This window comes from Lepidochelys olivacea (genome assembly GCF_965140295.1).
Source record: "Lepidochelys olivacea isolate rLepOli2 genome assembly, chromosome: 1".
NCBI classification, from domain to species: Eukaryota; Metazoa; Chordata; order Testudines; family Cheloniidae; genus Lepidochelys; species Lepidochelys olivacea.
In genome coordinates, this window is record NC_140411.1 from 343,356,997 (window position 1) to 343,380,744 (window position 23,748).

A 23,748-nucleotide genomic window follows, 5' to 3' on the forward strand; every position below is an offset into this window, starting at 1 on the left:
TCATTGAGATCAATACTGATCGGTCCAACAAAATCAGCATGGACACTTTGTATCTGTGACCACCAACAGGAGGAGAGAGAGTGAGCCACAGGGGATTTGGTATTAACGCCTGCACAAGTCAACAGAAGAGCTGTCAAAGAGGCACAGACCCCACTACTGAGATGTTCCAAGCAACAGGTGTGGCTGTTTTGTCCCTTCTCTTCCATGTTCTTCATTTTATTTTCAAAACTGAGGAAAAAAGTTTTAATGCAACAGAGGAACAATCGGTTCTTCAGCATAAAGAAGTTTCAGGGTTAGACATGCGTTTGTTTTTATCCTCTGCCCAGAGGCTCTGGGGGTTTTGGAGTTGTGCTTCGCAGGAGTTTGGTCTCCTAGGAACAAGAGGCTGCTCAGTGCCAAAATATCTCATTGGCCTGGGGTAAATGTCAAACTGTTTTATGGTTATTCTTAAGTGGCTGCATGGCTGAGTGGCTGGGGGAAGGGATAGCTCAGTGGTTTGAGCATTGGCCTGCTAAACCCAGGGTTGTGAGTTCAATCCTTGAGGGGGCCATTTGGGATCTGGGCCAAAAATTGGGGATTGGTCCTGCTTTGAGCAGGGGGTTGGACTAGATGACCTCCTGAGGTCCCTTCCAACCCTGATATTCTGTGATTCTATGGATCCTCAGACCCACGCACTGCTCCCTCGGACACAGGCCCAGATAGCCTCCTCGCAAGTCCCATAAAGCCAGACTCACCTCCTGGAGACACTGGAAAGAGGTGATCATCTGACCTGAGCAAACATTCAATTCCAATCCTGTGTATAAAAGGCTTCAAAGATATTCTTGCACTGTAGCTAGCAAGTGTCAGAAGAAAGCATACACCATCTTCTCTGCTGTAGTCCCCTGAGTCTTCACTCACGTCTCTCCATGGTACAGGAATGTCCTCCTCCTCATGTCTCATGTGTTCCAGCTGTGCTGGGGGTGAGAGCCTCCCGGTAGCTTGCAAAGCTTGAATGCCTCATGAGCAGCGGTGCTACTCTCACTCCAAGCCATTACCACACAACAGAATTACTTTTAATCCATGTGGCTTCTACTGCACTGAGCTGTCAGCAAACCCCATACATCCCTGTCTGATAGCTTTATTCGCTGCCTTTATGAAGCCATATGTGCACTGAGCATATACAAAAGGGTTAACTGCAAACCCAATAGCTATATAGAAGCCAGAAGGCAAATGGAAATTGAGAGGGTGATGGTTTGAATACTCTAGAGTAGCGTACAAAGAGATACAGTTATAATTCTGCTGGAAGTACGTTTGCATTTAAAGGTAACATTTAATTGAACACAACACGGATGGAGAGCGCTGGCTTGTCAGCTCTGGAGAAGAACATCTTATTTAACCACAGGATCAAGGGCAGCAACGTACAAGCCTCTCGCATAGGCTGCCTCAATACGACTCATAGCCAAGGCGCAGGTGCCACCTATCAGAGCAGATTTTCATCACCCTTAGCATCTGGCAAGACTGCCAACAAGGGTGCCAGGCAGGCCCAATCCAACATGAATATGGATAGAGTCTGAGGCCTGATTTCAGTGGGCACTGGATCACACTGAGATTGGGCAGGGCCCTGGATCCATTGCTCCAGTTCAGACCCCTCTCTTGAACCACTGGTAACTGAACTGAGAATAGAGCTGTACTTCAGTTTTCATATCATACAACTGCAGGAGTTAATACCAGTTTAAGTCCCATGCATTACAGTGATTCTCCAGTGCCCTGTGCCTTGTGGAGGCATCTGCACCCGGGCACAGTGGGTGCCTGCAAGTGCAGAATTCCAGTTTCACACCCGCTTTGCCCAGATGGAAATGCTGCCAGGAGGGGCAAGGCAGTGAGAGATCAGGCCTTTGGTAGTGTTGGACTATTAGGGTTTCCCCCCCCACTCACTTTCCCCCACATACAGGAGTAGTGAGCTAGAATGCAAAGTCAGCCCCCTTCCCCACAGCATCTGGATATTTTTGGTAAGATTTAAGCACTAACAGACAGCTCTCCCTTGGCTGCCCAGGACGTGGGAACACTTGTTATGGAAATATTGTATAAATACCATGACAACAGGCCCAAAAGCATCCCACACAGGTCCTCAGTTAAACTCAACAGCTGGCACGGAGCATGCTCTCCTACAACTAACTTTGACCAGCCGAATTCAATAGGGTTCTGACCAGAATGTCTTTACATCTCCAGCCAGCAAACTGACTGAATCATCATGCTTAGAACCTCTAGAGTCATTGGAACTGCAGGTTCATATCCCAGAAATATCCACTCAAGCCCTCCTTCCTGGAGAGAAAACTGAAGGACATCTATAGGAGGGGGATGAGGATATAGGGAGGGGGATGAACAGGTGAGAAGGGATGTAAAAAATATTTTCAAACAAAATTGACATGCAACGTACTAACTTACACCTTGAGCACGGCACTTATTCATTGTTCCCTCTCCCCAGTTCTTTGTTAGCACATTGTCTATTTGAGACTATGCTCTTTGGGGTAGGAACCATGATTTCGTGCGAGTCTGAGGTGCCCGGCACAGCATGGCTCCCTATTGCTTGCAAACCCCTGATCGCCCACTTCATTTTAAGTGATCTCCCACAGCATGCATGGGTTCCTTATGCTTAACAATTTGTCCCAACTTGTATTTAGCTCAGGCGAGGTCTACACTAAAAAAGTTAAGAAAAATCCACACTCTTGAGCAATGTAGTTAAGCTGACCTAAGCCCAGGTGTAGACAGCACTAGGTCTACGGAAGAATTGTTCTGTTGACCTAACTCCTGCTTCTTGGGGAGATGGATTAACCACAGCAATGGGAGAACCCCATCCTGTCACTGCAGGGAGTGTCTACACTGCAGCGCTACCATGGCAGCATTTCTAGTGAAAACAGAGCCTTAGACTTAGGTTACCTTCCCCAAGCCTGAAGAAGGCTGAGGTTTTAGCACTAGGCAGGGAGAGGACAGATTGTACTTCAACGATATTCCAGGGGGAAACCACAACTGGAATTTGGACAGGACAGGTTGGACAGAAGGTTGGACAGGTGCTCCTTATGGTGTTGCTTCTCCGTGGAAGAGGAGTGCAGCTGCAGCAATCTGTTTCACTTTACACAAAGCAAGAGCAGCTCTTAAGGATCCAGCAATTTCCCAATCAAGCCCGCAATCCACCGAAATTTGATCTCCAATGTCTCAGGTCATTGTTAAAAGATTTTAGTCCCCTAAGAGTTGTTATTTTCCAAAAGCATGGAGGAGCCAGGAACAGCTAACACAAAAATCAGTCAAGCCAGATAATAGATGGCACCTAGCTGTTCTCCTGGTTAGCCAACTGGCATTCTTCCTTCTAAGCAAAGAGGACTTTGCTCTAGCTGGGCTTAATTTTAAAAAGCAGCTTCTGCTCCCTCCTCCATGCCTGAAGCTGAACAGAAAACACAGGGAAGTTTTCACCCATATTAACAAAGCTTTAACTAATCTTAAGAACTAAGAATGGCCATACTGGGATCAGACCAATAGTCCATCTAACCTAGCATCCTGTCTTCCGACAGTGGCCAGTGCCAGGTGAATGGACAGAACAGGTCATCATCAAGTGATCCATCCCCTGTCACCCATTCCCACCTTCTGGCAATCAGAGACTAGGGACTCTTCAGAATCTTGCAGAGGATTAATGAAGTTTCTTTATAAAGTTTTAACCTCTCTCTCCAGAAGCGTGGCTTGAACTACCAAAACAAGTCACTCTTTTGCTGTGAAAGCCATGGATCTTTTTATTAATTTCAGAACCAAATATGTTATAAAGTTTCTCCCCAGCGATGTCATGCCAAGATCTCAGAGCAAGCCAAACACTGAATAAAGCCTCAATACCCCTATTGGCTCAAGGTCTCTCTCTAGAGAGTGCCCCAATATGAAAAAAATTTGGTAGAGAGGTTGAGCGACTGGTTCAAAGTAACAATGGCAGGGCTGGGAGAACAGAACTCTGGCACCCTGGCTTAGTTACCATTAGACAACCTCCAGTCCGGTTTGGAAGCTACAATAATGCTGACAAGTTTGGTGCAGAGTCTGGAATCAAGCCAGGGATATGGATTCTTCCCCTACTTTTCTACCATCACACCAGACTCCCACTTGCTGTCTCCAAGGGAAACGCTTGAATTTCTTGAAGAGCCAAGCACTCACATGGAACTTCACACAGGGGAGAAAATACATTTTTAGTTTAAAATACCAAGAAAGTTTAAAGCATTTGTTTCAATTATATACACAAGAATGTCACTCTGCCCCTCAATGTCCCAACCATCCAGGCCACGTCAAACTACTGCCACTTCTTGCTCTAGTTAGTATATCTAAGATCCATCCTTCTTTCTCCCTACAGACCCCCCACAAAAACAACCACCCACCATCCTTTCATCCAGGGTCACATCCCCCAGCCAGATGGTTTCAGCCTCCTCCTTTTTGGCCCTCTAACCACTCATCTGTCAATTGACACAAAAAGACAGCAACCAAGTTACATTCTTGCCCAGATGACCCTCCCCACTTTGAATTGGCTCACCAAATCAAAGATCAGGCTTCTTGTCTTCAAGGCCCTGCATAACTCTTCGGCCATTTTGTCCTTTGCTTCTCCAGCAGCTACCTCCAAACCTCCCATGCCACTGCCTAGGCAAGAACTGCCCTGCCTTAGGAAGTTCACAGCACTGCTATACTCTCTCCATTCAAATCCCTCTGGAAGACCTAACTCTCCACAACGTCTGAAGACAGTGATCTGGGCAAGAATGTAACTTGGCTGCTATCTGTGTGTGTCAATTGGAAGGGTGAAGATGAGTGGTTAGAGGTCCAAAAAGGAGGAGGTTGCAGCCATCTGGCTGGGAACCGTGATCCCAGATGAAAGGTTTTTATGCTGTAGGGAAGAAGGATGGATATTAGATGCACTAACTAGCTACAAGAGGCACAACTGCAGGGTAATCTGGGATTGTGTTTACAAAAGTATGAGCTCTCTAACACAGCTTCCATAAAGAAGGTTGCTTTGAGACATACAAATCTCACACTTCACCCCCACCTATGCCTGTTTTTCTAACCGACATTAGACGCTTCTGAAAGCTTACACCCGTTTCAGGAAGAATCATGACTAAACAAGTCCGTTTAAACTAGCTCTCTCTTGGTTTCTATCGGAAGGAACCTAACCTTGCAGGATTAGTTTATTTGTACAGCACTTTCAAGATGTGAAGCACTAAACAAGGGACTGATCCAAAGTTCAAGTCAATGGGAGTCTTTACACTGATTTCACTTTGGATCAAACGCTAATTGCTTAGATTACCAGATGAAAAGCAAAGGGGGGGGGGAAAGGAGTCAATCCTGTTTTCATTAAAATATCCCCAATAATTAAACCTTTAGGGGGTGGGAAAGTGAGAATGTAGCTTTTACTGATGGAATGGTTCAGGAACAGAAGGAATTCTGTAGGACATGCTGAAGTTTCAGTGGGTCTTTAAGATCACAAAAAACCCCCAATCTTTTCAAAGCAGTAGGGAAGAATTATTTTTTGGTCTTCCCCCTCCGAAAGACAGAAGTACTGTACTCCCTTAACTTCATCTTCTATTTAGAAAGACAAGTGCTACCCTCTAGTGGAAATGTTTAAAAAAACCAGGCTCACAGATCCCAAAGCAGGGGATGAAATAAAGGAAGGATGATGGTAGAATCTCAGAACTTCAAACCGAATATCAGGAATACACTAAGTAATTTCTGAATCCATGATCTAGATGTAAGCAGTGTCAGGATGAGCTCCACCCTGACATCTGGTGGTGAGGTGTGGCAAGTTGTGGAAAAGAACTTCAGGGGCAGATCTCATTTGCATAGACACACCCACCACGCCTAGAATGAGACCATAGCTGCCCAAATGGTCACTTTGGCTGCTGTGGGATCCCCAGTGTCTCTGTTATTGGGGCAGGAAGAATAAATTGTTATTACCCTGATTATGGGAACTGTGCTTGGAACTGTACGTGGCCTTTTGTTACGATGGAGGGATTCACCATCATCTAAGTAGCACTCGCTAGGCAAGGGTCATGGGTTCCAAAACTGTGTGAATGGAGAGAGGCTGGGGACAAGTATTAATACTTGGTGGCATGGGCCCCTTGGTGAGGGCCTTACATGCTGATTGCACTTCCTCCTCTCTCCACTGTGGAATATCAGAGCTAATTTTGATTTCATTAGAAGTCTAGTTATAGGCTGCTGAGCTCACTTTGGGCTGACAGTGCCCCAGCACTGGGGCTCCCCTACTATAAGCTGAATTCACCTAAGAGCTGAAATCACTGAGTGTTGTGTTAAGTAGTGGGGGAGCCTGAAGATATATTGTGGAGCAGTTTGCGGGACGGCTGGTGAAGCAGTTCGACACGGAGCAGTGTGTGGATGGCAGGAGCTGCTTGTGGGCCGTGGAGCTGAGTGAAGGAGTTCGTGGGGCGGCTGGCGGAGCGGAGCGCAGCTGAGCGAAGGAGTTCGTGGGGCGGCTGGCGGAGCGGAGCGCAGCTGAACGAAGGAGTTCGTGGGGCGGCTGGCGGAGCGGAGCGCAGCTGAACGAAGGAGTTCGTGGGGCGGCTGGCGGAGCGGAGTGCAGCTGCGCGAAGGAGTTTTGTGGGGCGGCTGGCGGAGCGGAGCGGAGCGCCGCTATGGGGCGGTCAGCTTCAGATCACGTAAGGTGCCTCTTACCCCTGTCCCATTTCCACCCAGGTTGGGAGGTAAAGCTCCGCCGATAAACTTTCGAACTCTGGGGCTGCCCTGACCAGGGACAGAGACTTTTGGGGCATTGGACTTTTGGGGTTGCTGGACTCAAGAACCAAAGGGAAAAGGGCATGCCCCAATTTGCCTGGGGTGGGGTTGTTTTTGCTCATGGGTTGTGTTATGAATCCGGTTGGTGGTGTTTCCCCAACATAATGCCACATTGTTTCTCTCTGTTATTAAAAGACTTTTGCTACACTCAGACTATGTGCTTGCGAGAGGGGAAGTATTGCCTCTTGGAGGCGCCCAGCGGGGGTGGTATATATTTGTCCCAGGTCACTGGGTGGGGGCTCGAGCTGGTTTGCATTGTGTTATTGGAATGGAACCCCTAGATATTGAACCCGGCCCTTGTTGCTGCCAACTCTGACGGGCAGAAGGGTTACATAGAAATAGAGTTTTGGGGCCGGATTCTATTCTTTAGGACCTATGCAACCCCAAATGGATGAGACTGCTGGCTGGGCATTTCCAGCTAAGGATCCTTGATTCAAAACACTTCCTCCATCCAAGTGCAAAGCAACCTTGAGTAGTCAACATTTAGAATGTGCTGAAAAGGCTTACGTATTCTCCTAGAGAGGCAGGTTGAATGGGTACCTCACCAAGGAGTTGGAGAGTGAAATTTTTACTTTTGCTGAGTAGGAAGAGCTTGTGGATACTGATCTATTTGTTACCTAATGATTTCATGACATTTTTAATATGAAAGCTAATCTCTAGCACAGGGATTCTCAAACTAGGGGTCAGGACCCCTCAGAGAGTCATGAGTTTATTACCTGGGGGATGGGGGGGAGGGTCGCGAGCTGTCAGCCTCTACCCCAAACCCCACTTTGCCTCCAGTATTTATAATGGTGTTAAATATATAAAAAAAGAGTTTTTAATTTATTGGGGGGGGGTCGCACTCAGAGGCTTCTTATGTTGAAGGGGTCACCAGTACAAAAGTTTGAGAAACACTGCTATGACTGACAGGTACCTCTGAGAATTAACTATTCATCTGAATCACAGAACTGGAAGGGACCTCGAGAGGTCATCTAGTCCAGTCCCCTGCACTCTAGGCAGGACTAAGTATTATATCTAAGTATTAAAGTATCTTCTTTGAATGCACCCAGTGTTAGTTCCATTAGCCTGAATCTTCCAGTAAACATCAGAAGCGTGAACTTGCTGTGTCTTTTGTGCAAAGATGATATAGAAATATTGGAGGGAAAGGAAGAAGATCGGGTTGTCCTACACCTACCATACTCTCCAAAGGCTAGGCATGTGTACTTCCGATGCTCCAAAAGCCAGGAGACAACCTTCACACCGAACCAGATCAGCAGCATCCCCAGTGTGGCATCGAGGATGAAATTCATTAGGTAGCTAACAGAGGGGGGAGAAAACACCCTGTGTAACACTTGAAGATTCAGGCTCAGCTGGGTTCTTAGCTCCCAGGGAATCAGAATAGATTCTGATAGATACTTTGGAAATCCCCATTCAGATAAGACGAGCTTCATTATATTCAGCAGTCCCAATTCTCCTTCCCTGTATATTGGTGAGACAATGAAATAACTGCATTAAAGCCAACAGTGCTGTTGGCATAGAATCTATATAAGTGAGAAGCCACAAATGAAAGGAGAATTGGGTCCAATGCCTCCCCTGTTCCCCCGCACCTCCCTCTCCTCCCACAACTCATCTGTAAAGTTCTAAGAAGATTCTGTTCATGATATATTACAGGATCAAATTAGCCTGAGAATATCTTCTGTGGCATTTAGGAAATCAGTATCCAGTTTTGATTTATTGTATAGTCATGAACGGTGTGAGATTTTCTTTTCAGAACCCCAAAGAGTGCCTTAAGATAAAGCCCAATTAATGAATATTTCAATATCTAATCTTTCCATCTTTTAATCTATAACCACCGTGGGAACACTTTAGCAAATCTTCCCTCCCCATACACACTGGCTTATCACTGCACTGTTACTCAGTGTTAAGAGTAATTCTCTGGGATTTCAGTAGCCTCATACATGTTTTAAAGTTGCACATGTGCTTAAGATTTTTGGAGGATTGGGGACTAGGCTTTGTATATTTTCTGACACAGAGTCCATGGACAAAGCCTTGAGACACTAAATTACCTTGTTCAGGGCTCAGATTACATGGATGTAAGTATTTCTATAGTCCCTAACATTAGGGTTATCAACTGTCTAATCACACAAACTCAAACACCCTGCCCCTTCCCTAAGGACCCCCCTTCTCCAAGGCCCTGCCTCACTCACTCCATCCCCTCCTCCCTCCGTCTCGCACACTCACTCACTTTCACTGGGCTGGGGCAGGGGGTTGAGTTGCGGGAGGGGGTGCAGGCTCTGGGCTGGGGCCGAGGGGTTCGGAGTGTGGCAGGGGGCTGAGCCTGGGGCAGAAGGTTGGGGTGCAAACTCTGGGAGGGAGTTTGGGTACATGAGGGGGCTCAGAGCTGGGGCCAGGAGTTGGGGTGCAGGAGGGAGTGTGGAGGTGTGGGCTCTGGGAGGGAGTTTGGGTGCAGGAGGGGACTCTGGGCTGGGGTGCAGAGGGGGTCAGGGGTGCAGGCTCTGGCTGGGCAGCACTTACCTCGGGTGGCTTCTGGTTGGCGGTGTAGCGCGGCTAACTGCTCTGGCCTCGAGTGGCTCGCGGAAGCAGCCAGCCAATGGGAACTGCGGGAATGGTGCTTGTAGGCAGGGGCAGCATATGGAGACCCCCTGCCCCCACCGGTGGCCGCAGGGGCGTGCTGGCTGCTTCCTGGAGCCGCTGGGCCTAGGGCATGCGGAGAGTCTGCCTTAGCCCCTCTGCACCGCCAGACTTTAAGCGGGCTAAAATCACCCGGACTGGCTTCAGTAACCTCCAGGAGATAGAGCCCGATTCCGGGAGACTCCCGGCGAAGCGGGAGGGTTGGCAACCCTACCGAACACTGACATATATGTTAAGGAAGTCGGGGGGAACAGAGCTCTGCTGCGCTTTTTTGTTTAAACTATAAAGAATCACAGACTTTGCAGATACTCTATTAGAATCGTAGGTTCAACTTTGGGCCAACACCATTTAAAGAGATACTACCAATTTTTTTCTGAGGCAAGTGTTTTTTGTTTTTGTTTTTTCAAAGGCTATAGCTGGGTTTTCAGAGATTCTAAAGCCAGACGGGACCAAAGCGATCGTCTCGTCTGACCTCCCGTATACCAAAGGCCAGAGAAGTTTCCAAGAATTCTAATGGAGTTAGTCAAAACCACTGAGGAGGAGTTAAGTCTAGTATGAATAAAGGATTTGTGGTAAAAGAAAGGCAAACTCTTTCTTTTGATTTACACCCCTCCCCCAGCCTTCAACAATAGTGTGAATGCAAACGCTAGTGCAGGAGAGCCAGAAAGTGACACTGAATGAAAACCAGATGGAAAAACAAGAGTAACAGATTTCAACACACCTTTACGGCTTTAATAGTATGAAGTACTAACAGCACAGGTAAAGGCAGACATTTTAAACTAGGATTCTCCTCTATAAGGCCTGATTTCAGAACGTCAGACGTGCAAGAGACAATTACACATTTAGCTTGCATATGTGCCAAATGCAATTACAATGTACAAATATATTATCCATCAATATGTGTATGGCACTTTACTCTGAGACCTATGGACACTGTACAAGGACTGGGAAGACCTTCCCTCTCCTGCCCCAAACAGGTCACACAGCAAGTCAGTGTCAGAGCTGGCCACAGAGCCTCTATCTCCAGAATCTCAGCCACCGGACAGCACTGCCTCCCAGACAACTGCATCGGCACTCCAGGAGCGCAGCTGCCCGTTCATTTTTGCACTTCCAGTGGAGTGCCAGATACTCTGGATGCCCCAGATGCCTCCACCCAGACGAGAAACACAGACTGGTAGATCGGAATGAACAGCATTCAGAGGATCTAAGTCAGTGTCTGTTTCTATAGTAGAGACAATAGATGCAAGTGCATTTAGATTCCTCCAGTCCCAACTAGAGAACATTAATGCAAGCGTAACACCGATAGACCCTGGGCGTCGGCGGGAAGGATCGAACCTGGGACCTCTGGAGCTTAGTGCATAAGCCTCTACCTCATGAGCTAAAAGCCAACCAGCTGTTAGCTAAGGCTGTAGAGCAAACTCATTAATCTCTAAGTGGTCTCGGTGCCACTAGATGGGACAGAACACCACACCCAGAAGGTGTGTGGGTTACACAAGCACACTGCTATACTCACAGAGAGCAGGGATCTTCTGCAGTATGACCCGACAGGAAAACATTAGCAAAATGGATGAAGAGGGCACCTATTGCTTGCTTGGAGGTATCATAAAACCTGAAAAGAATAGATGCAACAACCTTTCCTATAGCAGCAGTAGAGTATTAGCTGGCACACGAATCACACTTGCGAAGGTGGGGACCTCAAATCAAGCCTGGCACAAAGAGCTTTTGTAATCCACAGGAGGGATTCCCAGAAGCCCTCACTGAAGTAAATGGGAGCAGAGGTAGGCCGGTGCCAAGTGCTTTTGAAAAACCCACCCCCACAAGGAGCAGCACGTGCGACTCATGGATTTACACCATTACCAAACATTCACTTCAGAGAGTTCACTGGACATGAGCCCCCAGCACATTGAATGCAGCATTAGTGAGGGCGCTATTAGGAAACAGGGTGGGGATGGGGCAGGAGCATTCAGCCTACATAAGCCCATTCAGCCTGAGACTGCCAGCAAGAAGGAAGTCAGTGCCAACTGTGATGGTGGTTTTCCCATTTGTATACTGGGAACGGGACTGAATCACCAACTTTGTTCAGAGCCCATGTGAGATGACATGAGACTGTGAAATCTTTTGGTTACTACTGATCTGGGCCGGATTTCAGCTGGTATCTTAGTGATGAGAGGTTCTCCTGCATGGCCATGAGGCCATTCAGTCCTTGATATTAGACCTGCTTATACAGCTCTTAGCTACAAATGCACAGGTGTAACAGGCTTTTTAACTTGGCTCTCACTGCAGCGTAACCAACGGTATGTTGGGAACTGCATAAAGCTTTCTGGAGCTAATGAGTTGTTAGTGAGCTGGTAATGCCTGGAGACTTCTCAACTAACAGTAAAAGGTACTGAACAGGGCCAAATACACCGCAGCATTGAGGATTACAGTAGTGCAGTTAATTTCATCCATACTGTGATGGGAACGTTATAGGAAGTAACACCACCGAGAATTTCAGTCTGTTCACGGTTTCCACGTTAAACATTTAGGAACAGGAAGGACCTAGAAGCCCATTAATTATCAGAGTAAACATAAAAAGCCGTTCGGAGAGACAGAATCTATTCCCCTTAGTTCAGAGCTTTTAAAAAAAGCTATTTCTCACCATATCCTCCAGGGACGCCTCTCTTCTTTTGGTTCCTGAAAGCGCTTTACTGTAAAGACAGACAATTAAAGGGCGGAATTACAAGGAAATGAGACCCTACTGTATAATTGGACTAAGCAGCAAGATTAGAAGGTAGGTTGATTAAGACAAACCCTGATATTTCTTTAGAGTCTGTTTTGCCTCTGTTATACTCAGCCCAAGACACACGAAGGCCGTCTCTAACCTAGGATAAAAGCAATCTAGTGTAGACTTTAACAAATGCGACAATGGTCACATGAGAACCATGGGGAGAGCCTCAAGCAGGGGTGGGCAAACTATGGCCCGGGGGCCACATCCGGCCCTTCAGATGTTTTAATCTGGCCCTCGAGCTCCCGCTGGGAAGCAGCGTCCAGGGGTTTCCCTGCTCCTGCGCTCCAGCCAGGGAGCAGGGTCAGGGGCTTGCCCTGCTCCATGCATGCTGTGGCTCCGCGCAGCTCCCAGAAGCAGTGGCATGTCCCCACTCTGTTATACCAATAAAATAAAAACCAGCAGGATCTTATTAAAGGGAAAAAGGCAAAATACCACATTTACTGTGAATACAGAAAGAATCATAGTAAGCAGTTAGTTCTAGTTATAACATTCCATTCAATCTCATATTTATTCACACATTCATTCATACAAACACACACACACAGGTTCTGCAAGGTTGTTATCATAGTTACCAGCCTTAGAGTTGCTCATGCCAAGCCACTGGCCAGGTGGCCTGGACATGAGGAGGGAGCAGGGCCTTGTCAGATGCTCATCTGATGCTCCTGGAAGTTGTTTTGCAGAATCAGACCCCAAAGTTCTCACTTTTTAGAGTCTATTTTTATAGGAATTTCTTCCTATGGCAGTCTATGGGAATTGCTTCATCATGCTGTTGCTGAATCAATCAGCAGATAGCACATTCCTGACAGCTCCAAGATGTTATCTTGTTCTTTGGTTCTCCCATTCTTGAGGCTGTTGGGTGGATTCCAGTCTGCCCTCCGGGGGTCCTCTGGTTATTTCCACTTGACGCCTTCTTCAGCCGATGGACACTGGATTCTTAGGCTGGCACCTCCCTGATCATTCAGTTATTATCCACACCAAGCATCCATCCACATACATCCTCTATCTCTATTTTAATCACAATTGTTAATACAACAAAAGGGTGGGGAGTCTCTGGGTGCTGTTTCTGTTGTTAGAGTATTGCTTTGAGTCTCTCTCTCTGTGAATTGCTTTGAGAACAGACTCTGTCTTAGAATGTACTAACACAATTAGCAGCTTGCAAGTTTCACACACAGAGGGAGAGAAACAGCACCAAAAACCAAGAGACCTTTTAATTAGTAATACCCTGGAATTTAAACTCTGGGGAATCAAACTCATTTGTGATTTTAATACAGAACTTCTTTAATATGATCCAACACCTCCGGCTCCTACATGTAGGGGCAGCCAGGGGGCTCTGCACGCTGCCCCTGCCCCAAGCGCTGCCTCCGCAGTTCCCATTGGCCATGAACCGCGGCCAATGGGAACTGCAAGGGCAACACCTGTGGATGGGGTAGCACGCAGAGCTGCCTGGCAGCGCCTCCGTGTAGGAGCCGAGGGGAGACATGCCGCTGCTTCTGGGAGCTGCTTGAGGTAAGCGCCACCTGGACCCTGCACCCTTGACCCCCTCTCATGCCTCGACCCCCTCTCGTACCCCAACCCCCTGCCCCAAACTTCATCCCCCTCCTGCCCTCCAAACCTTGGTCCCAACCCAGAGCACCCTCCTGCACCCCCAACCTCTCATCCCGCACCCCCACCCAGAGCCGCACCCCAACCCCCAATTTCATGAGCATTCATGGCCCGCCATACAATTTCCATACCCAGATGTGGCCCTCAGGTCAAAAAGTTTACCCACCCCTGGCCTAGAGTCTACCATTTAGATTTGGCCAAGACGGGAGACTCAGAGCCAAGCCACGGGATCCAGTTGAGCTTTGCAAGCTGGAGCATGAGTGGAGACACGAGAACTGATGATACACCTATAAAACTACCAGACAGGTAACACCAGAAATATGCTCACTAGCTTGGCTCAGGCTCTGCCACTCGGAGTCAGGCATGCCGCTGACCCCAGGTGCGTGCTGTTATTAGCTTGCCTACTTTTAAACATAGCACTGCAATTTCAAGGATATGAAGGATGTGAGCGCAGTATTTCTTGCCACAAAAAACTGGACTTTAGCAGACAACCCTACAGTGGCAGCTGGCTGCACTGGGTTACCTCGGACGTCTAGGATTTTATCAGTCTAATCTGAGCTATAGAACTTCTGATTCCCATTCCTAGCTCCTGGTAGTCTCTTTAAGCCTCAGAGATGGTGACCGGATTACCACTGTTACCCTATTAAGTTCCTAAATGTCAGTTAAAGATGGTTTCTAATTGGGAGTGAGAAAAATGATTCAGAAGAGAGACAGACACCTGGCCCACTCCAAAATGAAGTGAATTTTAGCACTATAAACCTCCAAAAAATGGAAAGTAACGTTTTAAAGCTACAAGCTTGATTAAAGTCATGGGAGCCATCATCAATATGTTATCCAACTCGTGCATAATAGGAGTTAACAAATGGTTGACTGCGACTGAGCATGCAGCATGTACAGTGCGGGCAAGTTCATCTTGATAAGAAGAATTTCGTTTTCACGTCTCCCAAGTCTGAAAGCGGAGGGGTTTGTATTTAAAACACGTCACTGCCACAGGACGGAAGCGATATCCTGGACTAAACCAGGGGCATGGCAGAACAGCTCCTGAAGGCCAATAACCATCAAGCTGGTGTTACTAAAATCAGCGCAGAGAAGCATTTATAATTGGTGGGAGCCAAACTTAAGTGAAGACACTCCCACAGCTAGGTCGATGTAAGGCAGCTTACATCGACCTAACCATGTAGCATAGACCAGGCCCAAGAGCATGTTCAACCTGTCGGTCCACTTGTGAGATAGGTATCCACATCCTGTTTTAAAGAGAGGAAATTAAATCAGAGAGCTTAAGTGACTGGCCCCAGGTCACACCAATAGTCAGTGGCAGAGCTAGGAATATATTGAATTTCTCCAGACTCCCAGCCTGGTATTGTAACCCTTTGCCAACATTCCTTTCTCATGTATAAACAAAGGCCGCAGCGATACACAGATTCTCACTTGAGACTCTCCTGGAAAAGAGAACTAGGTTAAGGGTGGAGTGGATGCAAGATGCAGTTGTAGTGCAGATCAACACTTGTCTGGGCACAGGTAATGGGATTTTGCGTTCATTTTAGAGAGTGCTCATGCACACAGACTACATCACTATGCTTCCCTTGTCAGCCCTGGAGGGAGAGGGAGTTACATTAGCATAGGGAGAACCTGCGAAAGCAGCAGGATCAGGGAGAGATGGAGAAAGACTTCTTCAAATACAGATGGATGTTGCAGTTGAGAAGCTGATGTCCGTAGCTGTGCTAAGCTGGCTTCAAACGTGTTACCTCATCTGAGGTGCCTGCTTTCCATAAAGTGGTTCCACTGCAAAGGTCTCCAGAAGTGCCTCACACTCACGTACCCCCCAGCGACTGGAGTTCTGAGCCATCTTCTTCAACTGCACACCAGAAGTTAGACAGACATACGTGTGTCTGTCTGTCTTCGGGCTGGCTGGCACATACCGCTCTTGTGCTTCCTCCCACAACTCCCAGAGGAGGAGGCCATTCTCAGTGATTTTCCTATTGATGAAGACTGAAAGTTATCGAACAACTGCAGAAATTCATTTCTAGCCCAGCCACTTATCACTGCTCCCACGTTTATCATCCGGGGGGAGGGGGGGGGCTCTGTGCAGATACGTTCCAAGGTAGTAATGGGCTAGAGGCACGTTTGGACTGGAAAAACTGTTTGTCAAGATTGTTTTGGCTTGTACTGTACATGGCGACACAAGCATTGTAAGGTGGTCTCAGAAAGGGCAAAGTCGATATCCCAAAGAGCTTACAGAAATTGTCCGAGTCGATGTTTGTGTGGTGCTTAGCAGAATGTGTTATGGCCCCTAGGTCCCAGTACAAATGGTAACTACCTGACAATCTGAAAGCAGTGAGTATAGCATCAGATCCAAAAACTATGGCCTTCCAACTAAGTCATATGAATCAGGAAGTTTATTCTAAAGAGAAAGTCAGTAATTAAACACAGAAGTTGGTCTGATTTAGTTGGTGTTGGTCCTGCTTGATTTAGTCGGTGTTGGTCCTGCTTTGAGCAGGGGATTGGACTAGATGACCTCCTGAGGTCTCTTCCAACCTTTATCTTCTATGATTCTAAGATGGATCACAGCAGGCCATTTGTTTTGAAAAGCTTTGCCAGCTTGAAGGGGGACCCCAACACAGTTATTTGGAGTCAGTGATTGTTTTCCTTCCAGGTCAGAAAGTTTCAGACACTACAACTACCAAAAAAACTGTTGCCCCCCCTCTCATCCCATTTCCCAGGGGTGTACTCCAGCTGAGCCTTCAGTGATAGATTGATGGATAGTGCCATCTAGTGGGAGGCTGGGTGATGCCATGTCACCAGGATACCAACACACGTGAGCATCAGTGAACAAGCGTGATGTATAATCCCATTAGAGAAGATATTGCTAGGGGATATACGGTGAACTCTAATAGCTGAACCCTTACCAATGTACTAGACGTGCCGGCTGAAGTAGCTAGGCATGATTATTAATTATATTAGCAATGGTCAAGTAGTTACTAAGCTGATGACAGAAGGAGTCTGAACAGGCCTTAAAGTGGGGATAAGACCGGCTACCTTGAAGCCACTGTACTTAGGCTCTGCAATCTACTTGCTTTTCAAAACATTAGAAGATTCAAAATAGGTATCTGCTGAAACCGCTGCCTATCATGCCACTGAACACTGTCTCATTTTCTTGTACTCCCCCATCCACCTGTTGTCTCTTCTCTTATACGTTGGTTGTAAACTCTTTGGGGGGGGGGGTAAGCACCATCTTATTATGTGTTTGTGCAAAACCTGCACCAGGGTTCATCACTAGGAATCTTATCATGATACCTGCAGAGATCTGCAAGCATGGAACAGGGAAGTAAGTGACGCTGGGAAATTCTGTCCTCAACTTTCAACGGAGGCTCTCAGAAATGCTTTACTCACCCTCACAGTAGAGGAGCAAGGATAAGTTATTTGAGGTTTGTAAAGAGTATCCTTGTTCTAGAGACTGGGGCACAGGGAAATTCAGTGATTTATCCAAAGTCAGATAGGAAGTCTGTAGGCAAAGCCACCTTGATTGCACTCTTTGCATGCCAAGGCAATATAGATATGTCATAATAAGTACCAGCAGTGGTAATGATTGGAGATCTGGGTAGCCAGACTCCTAACCTTGGGTTCCAACTACTAGTCAAGCCACACCCTCTGCATTTTTCCATAAGGTAGGAGATTTTGTTGACAGGAACAGACGATTTGCCACACTGTATCAGACAGAAGTCCATCTAATCCTGTAATACATTAACAGTAGCCACTACCAAATGCTCCAGAGGAAGGTGCAAAGAACCCTTGTAATCAACAATTATGGCATAATCTGTCCATATGGGAAGTTATTTCCTAACCTTCCCCACCACCACTGAGTGGACCTCAGGTATTTTACTTCTCTCCTAGCGTTGCCCACTCGTGATTTTGTTGAGTCTTGCAATTTGGTGTTTTTAGAGCCCCAGCTCTCAGAATCTTGTGATTAATAGACAGATTTTACTTTCATAAATTTCTAGCCCTCATAGTTAGGGGAAAAAGCCTGAAAATGTGACCTCTGAAGGCTCAAAACACCAGAAGGCAAATAAAGATTCTAAAGATCTGTCATGGTTCCTTCCCCACTCTGAACTCTAGGGTACAGATGTGGGGACCTGCATGAAAACCTCCTAAGCTTACTTTTACCAGCTTAGGTTAAAACTTCCCCAAGATACAAACTATTTTATCTTTTGCTCTTGGACTTTATCGCTGCCACCACCAAACGTCTAACAGATATATAACCGGGAAAGAGCCTGCTTGGAAACGTCTTTTTCCCCAAAATCCCCTCTTACCTTTACACCCCCTTTCCTGGGGAAGGCTTGATAAAAATCCTCACCAATTTGCATAGGTGAACACAAACCCAAACCCTTGGATCTTAAGAACAATGAAAAAGCATTCAGATTCTTAAAAGAAGAATTTTAATAGAAGTAAAAAAGAATCACCTCTGTAAAATCAGGATGGTAAATACCTTACAGGGTAATCAGATTCAAAACATAGAGAATCCCTCTAGGCAAAACCTTAAGTTACAAAAAGACACAAAAACAGGAATCTACATTCCATTCAGCACAGCTTATTTTATCAGCCATTTAAAGGAATCAGAATCTAACGCATATCTAGCTAGATTACTAACTAAGTTCTAAGACTCCATTCCTATTCTGTCCCCGGCAAAAGCATTACCCAGACAGAGAGAGAGGGGCTTTGTTTCTCCCTCCCCCCAGCTTTTGAAAGTATCTTGTCTCCTCATTGGTCATTTTGGTCAGGTGCTAGCGAGGTTATCCTAGCTTCTTAACCTTTACAGGTGAAAGGGTTTTTCCTCTGGCCAGGAAGGATTTTAAAGGTGTTTACCCTTCTCTTTATATTTATGACAAGCTCTCATGATTTAAGTCTGATTTTTGATTGCATAGGGGTGATAATACTTTTAGATAATACACAGGACCATGCATGGAGACACAGGCCTTTCAGTGTAGCTTGAAGATCAACAGGACTGGCATAGTTTGGACCAACGGTGGGAATAGATTCCAAAGCAGAGGGGTCTCTGACGCATAAGCATTACTGGCAAAGCCGTCTAAAGTTGAGAGTAAGTGATCCCAACATTCAGATGGTGGAGTCTAACTTAGCTGTTACCACTCAAGAAAGATCATGGAGTCACTGTGGATAGTTCTCTGAAAACATCCATTCAATGCGCAGGAGCCATCAAAAAAAGCTAACAGAATGCTAGGAACCATCAGAAAAGGGATAGATAATAAGACAGAAAATATCACATTGCCTCTATATAAATCCATGGTACACCCACATCTTGAAGACTGTGGACAGATATGATCGCCCCATCTCAAAAAAAATAGATATATTGGAATTGGAACAGGTACAGAGAAGGGCAACAAAAATGACTACGGGTCTAGAACAACTTCCATATGAGGAGAGATTAATAAGACTGACTTTTCAGCTTAAAAAAAGAGATGACTAAGGGGGGATATGCTTTTTTTGCCTCTGTCTTCACGAACAAGGTCAGCTCCCAGACTACTGCACTGGGCAGCACAGCATGGGGAGGAAGTGACCAGCCCTCTGTGGAGAAAGAAGTTGTTCAGGACTATTTAGAAAAGCTAGACGTGCGCAAGTCCATGGGGCTGGATGCATTGCATCCCAGAGTGCTAAAGGAGTTGGCGGATGTGATTGCAGAGCCATTGGCCATTATCTTTGAAAACTCATGGCGATCAGGGGAAGTCCCGATGACTGGAAAAAGGCTAATGTAGTGCCCATCCTTAAAAAAGGGAGGAAGGAGGATCTAGGGAACTACAGGCCAGTCAGCCTCGCCTCAGTCCCTGGAAAAATCATGGAGCAGGTCCTCAGGGAATCAATTCTGAAGCACTTAGAGGAGAGGAAAGTGATCAGAAACAGTCAGTCAGCATGGATTCACCAAGGGCAAGTCATTCCTGATTAATCTAATTGCCTTCTACGACGAGATAACTGGTTCTGTGGATGAAGGAAAAGCAGTGGACGTGATGTTCCTTGACTTTAGCAAAGCTTTTGACGTTGTCTCCCACAGTATTCTTGTCAGTAAGTTAAAGAAGTATGGGCTGGATGAATAGACTATAAGGTGGGCAGAAAATTGGCTAGATTGTCGGGCTCAACGGGTAGTGATCAATGGCTCCATGTCTAGTTGGCAGCCGGTATCAAGCAGAGTGCCCCAAGGGTCGGTCCTGGGGCCAGTTTTGTTCAATATCTTCATTAATGATCTGGAGGATTGTGTGGATTGCACCCTCAGCAAGTTTGCAGATGACACTAAACTGGGAGGAGTGGTAGATACACTGGAGGGTCGGGATAGGATACAGAGGGACCTAGACAAATTGGAGGATTGGGCCAAAAGAAATCTGATGAGGTTCAACAAGAACAAGTGCAGAGTGCTGCACTTAGGACGGAAGAACCCAATGCACCGCTACAGACTAGGGGCCGAATGGCTAGGCAGCAGTTCTGCAGAACAGGACCTAGGGGTGACAGTGGACGAGAAGCTGGATATGAGTCAACAGTGTGCCCTTGTAGCCAAGAAGGCCAATGGCATTTTGGGCTGTATAAGTAGGGGCATTGCCAGTAGATCGAGGGACGTGATCATTCCCCTCTATTCAACATTGTTGAGGCCTCATCTGTAGTACTGTGTCCAGTTTTGGGCCCCACACTACAAGAAGGATGTGGAAAAATAGGAGAAAGTCCAGCGGAGGGCAACAAAAATGACTAGGAGACTGGAACACATGACTTATGAGGAGAGGCTGAGGGAACTGGGATTGTTTAGTCTACAGAAGAGAAGAACGAGGGGAGATTTGATAGCTGCTTTCAACTACCTGAAAGGGGGTTCCAAAGAGGATGGATCTAGACTATTCTCAGTGGTAGCAGATGACAGGACAAGGAGCAATGGTCTCAAGTTGCAGTAGGGGAGATTTAGGTTGGATATTAGGAAAAACTTTCACTAGGAGGGTGGTGAAACACTGGAACGCGTTACCTAGGGAGGTGGTGGAATCTCCTTCCTTAGAAGTTTTTAAGGTCAGGCTTGACAAAGCCCCGGCTGGGATGATTTAACTGGGGATCGGTCCTGCTTTGAGCAGGGGGTTGGACAAGATGACCTCCTGAGGTCCCTTCCAACCCTGATATTCTATGATTCTATTCTATGATATGATAGAGGTCTATAAAATCTTGACTAGTGTGGAGAAAGTGAATAAGGAAGTGTTACTTACTCCTTCACGTAACACAAGAACTAGGGGTCATCCAATGAAATTAATAGGCAGCAGGTTTAAAGCAAACAAATGGAAGTATTTCTTCACACAACTCACAGTCAACCTGTGGAACTTATTGCCAGGGGATGTTGTAAAGACCAAAACAAGAGCAGGGTTCAAAAAAGGACCTCCATGAACTTTTCTAGTTCATCAATGGCTACCAGCCAGGATGGGTAGAGATGCAACCCTATGCTCTGAGTGTCCCTAGCCTCTGTTTGCCAGAAGCTGGGAGTTGACGACATAGGATGGATGACTTGATTGCCTGTTCTGTTCATTCCCTCTGAAACACCTGGCACTGTCCACTGTCAGAAGACCGGATACTGGGCTAGATGGACCATTGGTTGGACCCAGTATGGCCGGTCTTATATTCTTAAGTGCTTCTGTTGACAGTGCACAGGATGGAATGCTTCAAGACGGCATCTAGTAGGCACATCCCAACCCATTTAGGGCTTAATAGGTCCAATTCAAAGCATTATATGTCACCTAAAAACCAGGCAGCAGGTGGAGATCATGGAACTCTGGTGCCAAGCAAGCAGCCACCTTCTGCACCAGCTTCAGGTATCAGGTTGACTTACTGAGTAGCCCCACAGAGACTATGTTACTGCTCTGCGTTCTAGGTCTCAGAGGTATGGATCACAGTAGCTATCCATGTGTCTAGTGGTTTATTTTTTAATTCCGCTGAACTCTTCACCTCAGCGATATCCAGTGGCTGTGAGCTCCACAGGCAAAATATATGCTGCATGAAGCAGAGCTGAACCAATAATTAATTCTTCAGTTTGGGAGCCAAACCAGTTTGGTGCTAAACTGATTTATTGGGGTTTCTTACCAAATGAAAACAAAAAAAATTGTTCTGGGTCAAAACAAAATTTTTCAGCTGACCCAAAATGAATTTCTTTGGGTTTTAAGTGGTTCTTTTAATTTTTTTTTAAAAATTAAAAAGTCAAAAGCAAGAAAAAAGAAAAAAACTAAAACTTCAAAACATCATGACAAGGACAAAATGAAGCTTCTTGACTTTTTAAAATTTATTTTTGGCCTCTCAAACGAGATTGAGGTCCCACTACAGAATCGGGTCCCAGACCAGTGGGAAGAGTCCTTTTAGGAACCAAGTAGACATATCATGTGAGAACTCCAATTTGCCCTGGACAAGCTGCACCTTGATGGAGGAAAGCACAATGTCTTGATGCTTAAGGTGCAGCAGGTAACCAAGGATGGACTGTAAAGACGACCTTATTGGGGAAATGCCGTGCCTCTCTACCAGCAGGCAAACCGCTTCCACTTTGTCAGGCAAGTTGCTCTGATGGAGGGCTTTCTGCTTTCCAAGAGGACTTGCTGTACCTGACTGGAGCAGGTCCTTTTCTCCGGGTTCAGCCAGGCAGCACCAAGCCATGAAGGTGAAGGGAGGGAAGGTTCGGGTGCAGGAGCCGACCATGGTCTTGCGAGAGGAGATCCGGGCGGCTGGGCAGTGGCCATGTGGGAGTCACAGCCAGATCCATGAGCATGCCAAACCAATGCTGGTGAGGCCACGCCGGGGCCATCATGATGACTCGCGCCTTGTCTGCTTTGACTTTTGCCAGGATCCTGCTGACCAGCAGAATTGGCGGAAATGTGTACTTCAGATTCCCTTCCCATGAGAGAAGGGAGGCGTCGGTGAGGGACCATTCGTGGTGAGAGAAGGACCTGCTGAGGCGATCCGCCAACGCATTCTGGACACCGGGGAGGTGCGACACCTCAAGGTGGATGTCATGCTGGATGACAAAGTCCCACGGTCAGAGTGCTTCCTGACAGAGATGACGAGCGGGCTCCCCCTTGCTTGTTGATGTAGAACATCGAGGCCATGTTGTCTGTGAACATCTGTACCACTTGACTGGAAAGATGTGGCAGAAAGATTCCACAGGCTAGGTGGACTGCTCTGAGGTCCCTGATATTTATGTGCAACATCAGCTCTTCTAGGGACCACGTTCCTTGGGTTTGCAGCTCGCCGAGATGCGCTCCCCAGCTGAGGTCGGAGGCATTCAATATTAGAGATACTGAAGATCGAGGACTCTTGAATGGAACTCCTTCCAGGACCACCCTCGAGTTGGTCCATACTGCAGGGAGGTAAGTACCTTCAGTGGGATCGTGATGACTTTGTCCAGATGATCCCTGGACTGGAAGAAGACTGTCAGCCACTGTTGGAGAGATCAAAACCTGAGCCTCGCATGGCGGAAGACATAAGTACATGCCGCCATGTGACCCAACAGCCTGAGGCAGACCTGGGCTGTGGTGAGGGGATATGCAGAGATGCTGGCAACGAGACCTGGACCATCTGCCTAAGTCCTCAGAACGGTGCCGATCACTAAGCGAGCAGCTTGGGCGGTCCCAATAGTGGGGCTGAAGGGACAGGCGCACCTCCATGGGTCTGCACCGCGTCATCAGAGATCAGCGTCTGGAGCCCGACAAGTGGTGCCAAGTCCGGAGGCTGGAACTTCGTTGGGCGGGCCACCCTGTGTCCGAGGTGTGGTAGCTTTGTGTGGGTGAGCACTGGCGGGACACTCCCTGTGGTGAGGAGTGGTGTTGCACTGATGGGGACTGGTGGAAAGGTCCCAGGGCAGGTTTACCCCTGGAATGGGGCACCGCCGTAGCCAGTGTGGGTGGCACCGGTAGTGCTAGGATGTCTAACCTGCTCGACCT

General features: G+C 47.0%; 1 protein-coding gene across 5 annotated transcripts in view; it reads right to left on the minus strand.

The window, feature by feature from the left end:
* LOC311528549 (store-operated calcium entry regulator STIMATE-like) overlaps positions 1 to 23,748 on the minus strand; it is a 71,572-nt gene that overhangs the window by 25,545 nt on the left and 22,279 nt on the right. For all 5 annotated transcript variants that reach the window (XM_084643718.1, XM_084643720.1, XM_084643721.1 and 2 more), the window contains exons 2-4: positions 12,071 to 12,119; positions 10,946 to 11,041; positions 7,976 to 8,097 (exon numbers count right to left, since the gene is read on the minus strand). In XM_084643718.1, the coding sequence (XP_084499844.1) occupies positions 7,976 to 8,097; positions 10,946 to 11,041; positions 12,071 to 12,119 (267 nt within the window). The remainder of the gene's footprint in view (positions 1 to 7,975; positions 8,098 to 10,945; positions 11,042 to 12,070; positions 12,120 to 23,748) is intronic.